The sequence below is a fragment of the Bidens hawaiensis genome, unplaced genomic scaffold, assembly GCF_021521415.1.
Source record: "Bidens hawaiensis isolate Kalapana, Puna unplaced genomic scaffold, B.hawaiensis_p1.1 tig00023225_1, whole genome shotgun sequence".
In the NCBI taxonomy this organism is placed as follows: Eukaryota; Viridiplantae; Streptophyta; class Magnoliopsida; order Asterales; family Asteraceae; genus Bidens; species Bidens hawaiensis.
Genome location: NW_027505032.1, coordinates 1 through 12,770, shown reverse-complemented (window position 1 = coordinate 12,770; position 12,770 = coordinate 1). Strand labels below are relative to the sequence as shown.

Sequence of the window (12,770 nt, the reverse complement as noted above, 5' to 3'; positions counted from 1 at the left end):
AAGATGCAGCACATAAGCACATAGCAAGCACATAAGTGTGGGCGTGTGATAGTGATGCATGAATTATCTAGAGTTAAGGGTCCTAGGTTATAGTCTAGGTCGGTTTCCTAATTCCCTATAACCATTGGCTCTGATACCAATCTGTCACACCCCGGTCGTAATGGCGGAAAACCGAGGCGTGGCGACTAGGTCGTGATTGATTGAGCACAATAGTATAAAAGTCTAAATGCATAAACATAACCAAACTGTCAAATATTACATCATCCAGGTAACATGAAACAAATTGTTTTAATACAAAATATCAAGTTTCCAAACAACTCCTAGCCTAGCCTTCATCTCTCTAAGGCCTCTATCAGCTATTAGCTACTTCCTGCTTCATTTCCTGAAAACATGTAATAAAACGTCAACTACAAAAAGTAGATGAGTGAATTCATAGGTTAACTAATACTGTAGTGATAAGCCCTACACAAGCATACTAGGCTAAGTTGTAGGGGTTTATATATAGGGTGTACCATCGGCTAACCCACCACTCCTACAACTTATCCTACTATGCTTGGTATGCTTATCATCTCAACTGAATCTGCAAGAGTTTCGTATAAAGATTCCAATTATTGTTTCCATGCATGCAGGAGGAACGGTATCAAGGATATATGTATAAGATACCCAAGAATCATATGTAACCATGCCATGATGAAAAATGATAATGATGCATAATGATCACACAAGACCTGACATCGACCCCACACAAGACCACACTATGCTACTTGATTTCCTTGATGGTAACCCAAATCGATCACTTTGGGTACCATGAGAGAATTCTAAAGCGTACTTTAGTATCTCTTGGATTTCCTAATCGATCACTTAGGAGATCCTTCGGATCCTTAATCGAACACTTAAGAGATCCTTCGGATTCTTAATCGAACACTTAAGAACCCCATAGGTCACGTGTATTCTAAATCGATCACTTTAGAATCCCACATCTAGTGACGGCCTGTCTACCAATCGACCACTTGGAGATCAAACCTATGCACTATTGTGACCTATATTGCCACTGTTCACACGATCACAAGACTGACCAATGAATAATGTGTTTTCATGATAAAGTATAACGGGTACATGACTTTGATTTCCAAACGTCCAATGTTCCCTAAACGCTGAGTGATTCCCATATTTACTCCTGAATATTTGATTATGCATACACAACTTCCGAGAAAGTTAAGGTACGCGTAACCTGCCATGATTACTTGTTTTCCCAATGTTCATTGTTTGCAAAAGATTTGTCAAGTGTTTATGATAAGTAATGTTTGAATAAATGTGTTTTGTCAAAACGTGTACATTTACCATGTTTTCACCCCCAATGATTTGAAAGGCTTTAAAAGAAAAATGGGGGCTATGAACTCACCTTGTTGACTAGGTGTGGTTGCTAGGGCGGTCGGGTGCTGTCAAACGTCGATCCTCTAAGTCTAGACAAGGACATAATAAGTTAACAACGCAGTTTAAGTCTAAGAGTGTAAGCCTTACACGATCTCGAGCAAAAACTAGGTTTTAAAGACGAAACAGCTTGGTTCTGACCTGATTCGATCGAATAGGAACACATTCGATCGAATAGAAACACATTCGATCGAATAGACACACATTCGATCGAATAGAAACACATTCGATCGAATAGACACTCATTCGATCGAATAGACAGACGTTCGATCGAATACGAAGCTCATTCGATCGAATAGACAGACGTTCGATCGAATACGAAGCTCATTCGGTCGAATGAGTTGGAGACCATTCGGTTGCTTTCCTATTCGGTCGACTGGACTGGTTCGATCGACACATTCGATCGAATGAACTGATTCGATCGACTGGTTCGATCGACTGGACTGATTCGATCGACTGGTTCGATCGAATGAGTCTGATTCGACTCCTTCAAGCTGGGCGACGGAGATACCCACGGGTTTTCCAGATTTTCCAGATTTTTGACCCAAAATCGAAGTTTTTGACATGGAAATGCTCGGGATTGAAAGGGGTATCGATTCCTAGTACTTTTAAACACAAAAGCTTGCATTTTGACACCAAAAATGACGGTTTTTGACCAAGAACACACTTGACACAAAAGTCGGAGTTTTTGCTCGATTCGGGGCGGGTTTTGGTTGTAAAAACGTATGATTTTCAAGAAGATCTTACCGACAACAACGATAAACAGATTGGTGGACTCGAATCTTAGATTGGATGACTTTCTCTCACTACTCTCTCTCTAGAAATGGGAGTGTTTGGGTGGGAAGTGTTGGTGGAAATGAAAGAGATGGTGTAAGAATACTTGATTTTCCGCTTAAATACTCGGGTGACTCGGGTTCGGGTTTAGGCTACCGACGGGTCAAGACTAGTCGAGTTCATAAGTTTTTAAACAAACTAAAACTTTTTCAGCAAAACTTTTATAAACCATTTTCCGAATAATTATTTAAAATCTTTTTTTTTTTTTTTTTTTTTTTTTTTTTTTTTTTTTTTTTTTTAAATAAGAACATTTTATTTTCAAAAGCATAAAAATTAATATTTTCCAGGCGTAAATGTCGTTTTATAAAATAAACATTTCAAATGATAAAAGCAGATTTCTCCAATGATATGGGTTCCGAACTTATCGTCCAGAACCCCAAAGTGTATAGTTTCCGATGATTCCTTGATTTTTGTCTACCAGTCAAATTCCAGGGCGTTACAGATAGTACCAGTGACAACAAGTAGGTATTCTATAAACAAACTACAAACATCAGTCAAAGTACCGTGGTACCCATGGATGTACAAAGGCGAGGTAAAAAGCCATCTATATGATCCTTATCTAAATAGTAATCTATTATTAAACGATATGTTGAAATTAATTTACGCTATGTTAGGTTGGTGGATATGTTGTGGGATACGAAAACCTAACATTTGTGACGATAAGAGGAGCTGGGCATTTCGTCCCGAGCTACCAACCGGGGCGTGCTCTAGCATTCTTCACTTCCTTCTTGGAGGGAAAGCTTCCTACCGATCACTAACTAAAACATGAGTTAAACTGTTCAAGTGATAACTTTTGTTGCTAGTAATTTTCAGAACAATATTTCTGAATATCTATGTATGTTGTTGCTTATCATTTGCGAGTGATAATAAGTTGTAGTACTTGCCATGATGTTTTCATCTATCAGTGTTACATGTGCAACACTTGAAATATGTGGTGAAAGATTGACATAAATTTGGTAATCAGATATTCATTTGAGTTCATAGACATATAATTATATAAAAGAGTAGCTGCACAGGGGCATTTCTACAAAGAGATGGTGGATCACATCTATATGGAAACAACACCCACTAATTAACGATGCAACACGAACTAAAACGCAAATATGAAAACAAGAACTATCATGTGCGTGAACAAGACACCATTAAATCTATGTTAATGTACGCCACGGGAAAAAGACCCTCGACCACTTGGAAAAACACATTTACTACACTCGTGAATACCGTTAGCCTATAAGCCCTTTGGTCATGTCTTATATTATTCTAAAATTTTGTCTATTCTATAAAGCTTCACACCAATTGATCACGCGTGTGTCGGGTGTTTTTTTTTTCCTTTTAAGCCTAAAGCTGACATAAGGAAAGAAATATTTATGCGTATTTATATATTAAAAAATATAAGACTAAAGTGTATTTATCATTCTTTAATTTCTTATGTTAAACTCTCTAATGAATGGAAAATTCTCAAAATAAATATAATGGGTCAATGTTTCAAAAATGAACATTGACTTTTCAACTCTGCAATCCTTAGGTACCCCAGAAGTGCTTCCACTATCACTTACTCATTTGTTTGCCTAAAATTTTAAATGAATTTCTGATTACTAGTTTATGTCAACTTTTCATGGTATATTGTAATTTTGCACATGTAGTATTGAATGATTGATAGCAACTAGAAGATAACAGCATCATGGGTGTAATTACAACTTATGACCACTCACAACAAAAGTATAACTAACTTGAGCCCTGGTTGGTAGCTTGGGACGAAATGTCCAGATCCTCTTATGGTCACAAATGTCAGGTTTTGGTATCCCACAACATATCACCAGCCTAAATGGGGAAAGTGAATAACGTGCTGTTAGCCGTGTAACCTTACACGCAAAATCAATCAAAAACTACATAGTTTTGATTAAAACCTCCTTATCTATTTTAAACTAGTTTTTCTATCCGGCGCAACGCTGGCAAACCTCAGCGTTGAAACACGGGCGTTGGTAAAACTCGAGCGTTACGAAGATGATTCGACAAGACTTCGGTCAGTATCGGTTGTGTTCGTTACGATATAGACACCATTGGTAAATTTTGAGCGTTAAAACCCAAAAAAATAATTCATCAAATTAACATGTAAAAACATTAACATATAAGAAAACAAAATATTTAACACGATGTTTATTTGGTTGGTAAACCTGAGCGATGGTAGAGCCCAAGTGTTGTGGTCCCGAGCATTGAGGCGATAACTTGACACAAATTCAGTTGGTTTTGATTATGTATGTTAAGGTACCGGAACTAAAAACGAAAAGAAATATAAACATTGAGGTGGAATAAGACCAATTTTGTTAAGGGAGGGGGGGTCGGTAAACTTGGGCATTGGTAATACCCAAGTGTTGTCGGTCATGGGCTTTAAATAAGGTCGCGAGTCTGCCCGTACTCGGATGGTCTCTTTCAGGTTTGTTATGGTACCAGAACTGAAACAAAAAAAATTTAACGTTTGGTCGGTTTCCATTACGTTTATTATGATAATTAAACTAACAAATAAAATTCATCGACCAAAACGGTGCCGCACGCCAAGTTACGGCACCAAATTCTCATTTATATATAGTAAATAATAATTCTTTCCATGTGTACAATAATTCTATGTTAACTCTTTGTTCAGAATGTTTGTTTAAAGAGATTTCCATCCCAAAAATTCAAAGATAGGGATTGAATAATTTGACAATTATGGTTTTACATAATAAAAAGTTTTGCAGGTATTCTTGTGCTCGTATTAGATAATTCGTGTTTCATTTATCTAATATTTTAGTATATACAATCATATCTATATCTATACTATATATAAAGCATAAGTTATGGACCTCTTAAAATTTTAAGAGGTATCAAACTCATTGCTTTATATACAACACATAATGCATCAAAAATTTAAAAATTATGGGTAATTAAGTCTTTACTCACAAAAATATACATACAACTTTGGTACCTCAACTTCCTTACCTTTTTTGTAAAGTTTAATAATAGTTACACGTATGCCCCCTAATTCAAAACCAACTACCCTACGACTTTTTAACGTCCATAACTTTTTCACATGTTAATATTTTTTTAAAAAAGTTACATCATTAAAACGAGCATTTTATTCTCTTTAATTTGGGTATAATATGGCTATAGTTTTTAGTTTTAACAAGTTAGAATGTTACGCGCTTGCCATTTAGAACCGGGTAACAAGTCGAGTCGGACGAGTTCTGAAAGTACAATAGGGTCTGAATGAGTCGATACAAATATGGTTATGGTTCGGGTTCGAGTAGAAATGGGCCAGATCAAAACTTTGTTGAGTTGGAACGGGTTTGGGGCAAAAACGGGTTGGTTTAAAAAAATGATTTATTTCAAATTATTGTATATTTCAACTTACTGTATATTGGTAGCATGTTTTGATGTCGGTAACGTGCATTCCCGTCCGGTTACGCGTTCCAACTTTAGGCTACGTGCGCACTGTCATCAGGTGACGTGTGTACCGACACGGACTATGCGCTCATTGTTAAGTTGCGCTCGCGCCCCGCTGCATTGCGTGGGCACCCTGCTAGTTGGTATTAATACAGAACTTAAATCCATAAAAATATATAAAATAGCCCAAGAAATCACAAGCCACTTATGTAAGAAGTTACAATAATTACTATTGCTGTAGAATATTAGTACTGAATTGAAATTCAAACGAGAAAATAAAATAATTAAAGTAACTGCAAGCCACTGATGTATGAAACAATATCTGAAAAGACTAAAGACTTAAGTTTTGTTCTTTGTTGGAATTTAGGGAGAAGGTGCAGCTAAACGTTATTCAAAATTATTAGTATATTAATATTTGTACAAGAATGGAAAGGATTTTAAATTAATGAGGAGGTTTAATCAAAACCTCAACAAACCTTGGCGAGTGCTCTTTATGGTAAACACGTACATGATTTGGAGTAGAGATTCGATAAGACCCAGAGACAAAAGGCAGTTTTAGCTTGTCTCAAGGGGGCTCATGCCCAGGATTTTTTGACTGTTGTGCCCATTGAAGGTCTTGGGCAACGGATGTCGGCAGTTGAATACAGAGTCATCCTTAAATACCGGCTTATGATTCCCCTTTTCACTCCAGATGAATTATGCCCCATTTATAAAAAAGCTTGTTTGGATAGATTGCCAGGATTCAAGTATCGTCATGACTGGGTTAGAGATGTGTTATGGGATGTGCTTAGACGTGCCGGGATCTCAGCCAAGAAAGAGGCACCTGTTAACTTTTTGACTGATCCGCGTGAGGGAAGATCTACCCTGCGTCCTGCGGATGTTCTTGTGTTTGGCTGGGCAGGGGGTAAGCATGTGTGTGTTGACCTCACTGGGGTGTCCCCGTTGGTGGGGCTGAGAGACAGTGGCTTCGTACCGAGACATGCGGTTTTGAGAGCGGACTCTAGGAAGGTTGCTAAGCATGAGACATCGTGTTTGGAGAATCAGCACGTGTTCATTCCATTTGCCTTCGACACTTTTGGATCCCTAGCTCCCGAGGCGGTTCGCTTCTTGAAGCGGGTGCAGAAGGTGGTCCACAATGACTCACAGAGCCCGAGGAACCAAGGATTTATATTTAGTAGAATAGGCTTTGCGATTCAAAAGGGGATAGTGGCGCAGCTTGTTGCTCGCTTACCCATTATCCAGATGTAGTTCGGTTTGTGTTATATATAAAAGAATCAAAACTATGTAGTTTTGATTGGTTTTGCGTGTAAGGTTACACGGCTAACAGCACCGTATTCACTTTTGCTTAACGTACTATATATATAGGGTGAGGTTATTGTACAATAATTGCTTAACGTACTATAGGTACGCGAATTACGCTCAAAGGCAAAAAAAAAAAATAAAACGCTCAGCCAAAAATACTAAAACGCTCAAAACGGTTTTCGTGAAGAAAAGTAAAAATTGATCGAAAACTGTTTATTTCGGTGAACCAATGATTAATTGGATATGTATTGACGATTTCGAGATCTTGTGATGTGATTTCTTGGATCGATTTCATGAATATAAGTATTCTTGTACCTAATATACGTTAAGCAATTATTGTATTCTATCTTTTCTCTCTCTCTCTCTCTCTCTCTATATATATATATATAGGGGAGGGTTATCCTAAAAATAAGTAGTTTTCTAGGAAGACTAGAAATAAATCATAGCCATTGGATCATGTTGATCAATGGTTGAGATTTAAAACTACCAAAAACCGACATAGTTTCCTAGAATTACTCTTTCACCATTATAACCAACATAGTTTCATAGATTTATTCTTTCTTCATAATTTGTAATGCCAAATTTCAAAAATTTGTTTAGTTCTTACTATTTCTAGGATACTCTTTATTTTTATTTGAACAGTTTTCTATATATATATATATATAATATAGGGGATGGTTCATGCGAGAAGTGCGAGAAGTAAATAATAGCCATTGATTATGTTTGATCTATGGTATAGAATCAACATGGCAATATTGTAATTTTTTGCTTCAACATTTAAATGCATTTTAAGACAAAAGGATAGTTTAGTCTTTGTTGTATTGAAGCCAAACGTTCTTATCTCAAATAAATCCCAAATCTTTTGCTACCATTATTTCTTAATTTCAGTTACTTTAAAAATATTAAAAGCATTGGTCACGAAAGTAATCTACCTTCAATCATTCATAAGATGGATTGCCCTTTATGTTTTTTTAATAAATGGCAATGATGACTTTTAATAATCTAGTTTGGAGTTTTTACTTTTAAAAATATATTTTTTTGGCTATTAAAAATATTAGGTAGGTTTATGTTGATCTTTTATGTGGTTATAATATGTATAATCTGGTTATGATCATGCACTATATTTGTGTAGGTTGTTCTAAATTTGTGTAGATATATATATTAGTTTGGTTCTTCAAATGTACATACATCCTATTACTACATACATCCCATACCTACATACATTTATACAGACATAACTACATGCATTCACGTACATACGTACGTACATACATGCGTATATATCAACCTACGTACATATCTACATACATACATGTGTATGTGCATGCGTAAGTACATATATCCATACGTACATACATGCATTCCTATGTACGCAGTGGCGGACTCAGAAATTTTATCCAACGGGGTCCCAAATTTGGGTGGTTCGGATTTTTCGGGTCGGGTCGAGACAAGGAATATAATTAAAAAAAAAAACAATATCGTAATAAACAGAAATTTGATCATTACCGTTACAAAATCAATCAATTAGCTCTAAAATTCAAGTTTTTAACAAAACTAAGTCATAGTTTGATAATACAACATAAATTACCATTACAAAATCAATCAATTACTAATAAAATTACCTTTTGTGGCTTGTATGAGACAAAGTCGGAGACTAGGTTAAGAGGGGCGGAGGCTGGAGATGGCATAGTCCGGTGACGTAGAGGAGGAAGGTGAGCCGTAAATTTTTTGTTGTTTCATTGCTGCAAGTTTAAAGCCCTAATAAACTTATATCTAGTAGGAATTTGTCAAATAATACACACACGGTTGTTCCCAATGCTACTTCATATAAATATAGGAATTTAAAAAGAAAAAAAACAAGCTTCACAAGACTTGAACACATGACCTTTCACTTGGAAAACAAGAAAGTTACCACTCCACCACATAGAAGTTTGTAGTATGGGGTCCAACTACTAATTTATATGGGGTCATTCACAAATTTAATATACCGTCTCTAAAGAATTTTTAAAAAACATTGGTGTCTCAGGACCTCAATCTCATATATGTGGGTCCGCCCCTGTATGTACGTACATTCATCCATACGTACGTAATTACGAGGGGTCGCTATGATAAAAAAAAATAATATTAAACGCACACTAAATGAGGGATAAAAATCGCACCATGCTAACAACATTTAATGGGATTTTCTTCCCAATTCATTTGGTTGTAATCATTATTTGTTGTGTTTTGATTTTGTTAGTTAAACATTGTCATTTGTGTAAGCAAAAATAATTAGATAAGTGTATATGATCCCCGCTTATGGAGTGGAGTTTGGATAAGTTTGAATTCTTAATTTTTGATGTAATTTCATGGATTTGTATTGTATATTGGTGTAATGTGATGAATATTTAACGTACACTAAGTTCTACACAATGAATGAAGACAAGAATCATGTAGGTTGGGGAATGGATTTAAATTTATGGTTGATTTTGTTTATATAAAAAACACACCTTGAGTTAGAGATATATAATTCACTATATGTTAAAATAGTATATCAATAACAAACTCTCGAGAAAATGTTAAAAAAAAAAAGTTAAAAATTTAAAAACAATGGTTGAATACAAAAAATCGTGAAATTCAAATCTAAAAGATGTTGGTTTATTTTCTTGACAAGAAATCGTTGCACATTTTTTATTAATAAATTGTAAGAAGGGAAAAAAATATGAAACTTAAGTATAAAACAATTAATATGTAACTCTTGTTGGATAATAACTAGTTACCAAAAATAAGAGAAACTAAGTGTACTAAAATACCCTTATTATTAAAATAAATTATATAATAAAAGAAAATTTGTGATTGGTTGGTTTTATTTCTCGCACTTCTCGCAATAAAAATATTTTTGAAATGAACCTAATCATATATATATATATATATATATATATATATATATATATATATATATATATATATATATATATATATATATATATCGTTAAATTAATGTACCAGTAGATCCAAACGCTGATACCACTGGCCATTAGATCCTGAATCACAGGCAAAACTGTAAAAGGCATGTCCTTCCAATTTAGGCCGATGTGCTTGCTGCATTTTGTATAAAGATTACAAACGCATTTTCGAAGTTTTCGTCTTTTTGAATTTATAAACATCTTTTGAGATAAAAATATGGTATTAGTGTATTACTTGCAAGATTCCCACTGAACCAGTTTTGCATGAAGTGACTGTTGTACAACAGGACTATTGAGGTATCCGAGAATATAAGTGTCAGTGCATGGATCAAATCCTGATGTCCGTATCAATTATGTCAAGTATTTACATTAATGTGAATATACATCTCCAAATATGTCTGATTAGATTAGTTCGATCTTACTGATGGGGTGCTATTGCTGAATGGTGAGCATAAAGGGGAATAGATGTCATAGATGAAGATGTTGCTCAGAGCAACGCGTGCCTGATATTGATAGTCATGGCATGCATCTGTTACGGTTGCACCCTCTGAAAAATTGCAGTTGGAAATGATTCCTTCATGAATTTCATCAGAAATGATCGCGTGTGTCCACAAATAATCAAACATTCCCGTGTTTGCAGTTTCATCATCAACATATGTGTTCCCAATCTGAAGCATAAAATAAACTGTTCATGCTTGTATTCAATGCCAACAAATAGTTTAAAGTTACTAGTAAATCCAACACTTACAGCAATTCCTTTAAGGTTAATGACAGTTTGATTCGTGATCTTGTTGTTTTCAAGAATTAGTTGTGCGAGTTGAGGCACGTAATGCCCAGCGTAGCTTTCTCCCGTGATGTAGAAGTCTCTAGTTTTGTATTCCGGGAATCTTTCTAACCAGTTAATTAGAAAGGTATATGAATCTTTTGCGGTTTGTACATCATTGATCACATAATCTGAAGACGTGTTTGAATAAGAAAATCCAACTGCAGCAGGGGATTCCAAGAAAAGGACATTTGCTACTGCAAAGATTATACTCCATAATTTAAAAAATGTTGCATATATATACAAAGTTACACACACACACACAAAGGAGTCTTACTGCTGTTCCATGCATATTTATTATGCGACAGTGTCTTATTATCGGCGTTGACTCGAAACGGTCCAAGTTCCATCATGGCCCCGTTTCCAAACGACGAGCAGCCCGGCCCTGCAAAGTTATTTATCATTTTTAGTATATGAACACAAATGAGTAATGACTTTAAAAAAAGAAGAAAATATTATAATTTACCTCCATTGAGCCAGAGTACAAGAGGATTAGTGAAAGAGTTGACCGGTGACTCTGCAAGATAGTAGAACAGTGCTCTTCCATGGCTCGAGTCAACCGTCACAAGTATTGGTCAAACTCTGTTCCGGCCTGCTGACCTGGCAACTCTGATATCTTGTCAGCATCCTTCAACCCATCTTGTGGGCCCATGTAGACCGGTAAGTATGAATACTCGGCTGAGTGATCTTCATTGCTTAAATGATTCAATGCCGATCATTTAGAACGTTGGGTCTTTAAAGCGTTCTCAAGAGGGTCATAACCATCGCCACCGTAGCAATACACAAACACAAGTAAACTAAAATGAATAGACAGTTGAAATGTGTTCTTCATTGATTGTAGTTATGTTCTGCTATTTAGATGTTATAGAATCATTTATATATGCATATGAATATCGTGGGAAATAACGAGGTTTGTCCTTGGATCATTTTACAGTTTCTAGTGATAAAACCCATGTTTCATTGATTGGAAAATAAAAGATAAAAACATATGCTTGATACAAGGATGCTGGCTTTTATATTACCATACACAAGACTTTATTATGTGTTGATGTTATTTAATATCCATTACTCGTCCGTCATGCATTGTTTAGTATCAAACAGTCGAGAGAAACCGTTTACAACGATAAAACTAGGATTAAATATAACAAAAGAGGAAAACAAAAACCTAATACATGACAATGTATGTAGTAAATCATAAACCGCCAAACATCATCACTCGCCCTATTTGGCCACATTATAACCATAATCACTGCTAGCACTAGAACAAAGATCCCCCTGCTAATGTTTTAAACATAATCTAGTAGATCATAACCACATCATTTTGGAACACTAACACCTTTCACCAGTAATCTCCACAAGAACACTTTCCGTCTTTGAAATGATGAAACCTCTTATTATCTCTAACAATCAACTCCCTACCCACAATCCTTGACATAATCTTGATGGCATTGTGACAATCACCACAAACACGAAGATTCTTAATAATCCTTAACGGTGTTCTTGCTGGAGTCGATATCAACCCATAAGCGATCGCCAGTCGTTCACTATGATAAAGCAAAGCCTGCTCTTTAGCTTCTTGATCAATATCATGCAGTACATATCTGGTATCCGGTACATAACTCTGTTCTTTATTAGCAGCCCTAAACTTTTCTTCATCTTTGTAAAGTGTCGGGTTTCTAAACTCACCGACCCTGTTCTTACCCTCAAGCATGCTGATAGCAGTATACTTTTTAGGAAGTGGGGTTGGGATTTTCTTGGGGTCGGCTTTTGACGGGTCGAAACTGATTAGTATCTCCTCTGCTCGGTCTTCAAGATCAACATCTCCATGAATTCTAGCATAGTTCATTACAGCTTCCCATATTTCTAATGTGGGTTCAAACGGAAGCTTCTCGATGTACTCCAACGCTTGAGCAAGATGCCCCGGTTTCCCAAACACACCGATCAAACCCAAATAATGCTCCATTTTAGGGCTAATTCCATACTCTTTCTGCATCGATTCAAAGTGCAAAAACGCC

The 12,770-nt window shown here is 35.8% G+C and overlaps 1 protein-coding gene and 1 pseudogene across 2 annotated transcripts; both read right to left on the bottom strand.

The window, feature by feature from the left end:
- Nucleotides 1-8,875: 8,875 nt before the first annotated feature.
- Nucleotides 8,876-11,587, bottom strand: LOC143609995 (serine carboxypeptidase 1-like; annotated as a pseudogene). Its single transcript, XR_013149509.1, has 7 exons — nt 11,222-11,587; nt 11,033-11,140; nt 10,681-10,952; nt 10,353-10,600; nt 10,168-10,272; nt 9,973-10,068; nt 8,876-8,936 (listed from the first exon to the last, which is right to left on the bottom strand). The product of XR_013149509.1 is annotated as a serine carboxypeptidase 1-like (transcript).
- A 197-nt stretch (nt 11,588-11,784) lies between these two features.
- LOC143609989 (pentatricopeptide repeat-containing protein At2g15690, mitochondrial-like) lies at nt 11,785-12,764 on the bottom strand. Its single transcript, XM_077084593.1, has 2 exons — nt 12,092-12,764; nt 11,785-12,052 (listed from the first exon to the last, which is right to left on the bottom strand). Exon 1 carries the CDS (start codon nt 12,746-12,748, stop codon nt 12,095-12,097), a length of 654 nt encoding a protein of 217 aa, XP_076940708.1. The 5' UTR covers nt 12,749-12,764; the 3' UTR covers nt 11,785-12,052; nt 12,092-12,094.
- Between the last annotated feature and the right edge of the window lie 6 nt (nt 12,765-12,770).

Excerpts from the sequence above, each read along its gene's own strand:
- LOC143609989 (XM_077084593.1), bottom strand. The coding sequence starts at position 12,748 with ATGCAGAAAGAGTATGGAATTAGCCCTAAAATGGAGCATTATTTGGGT.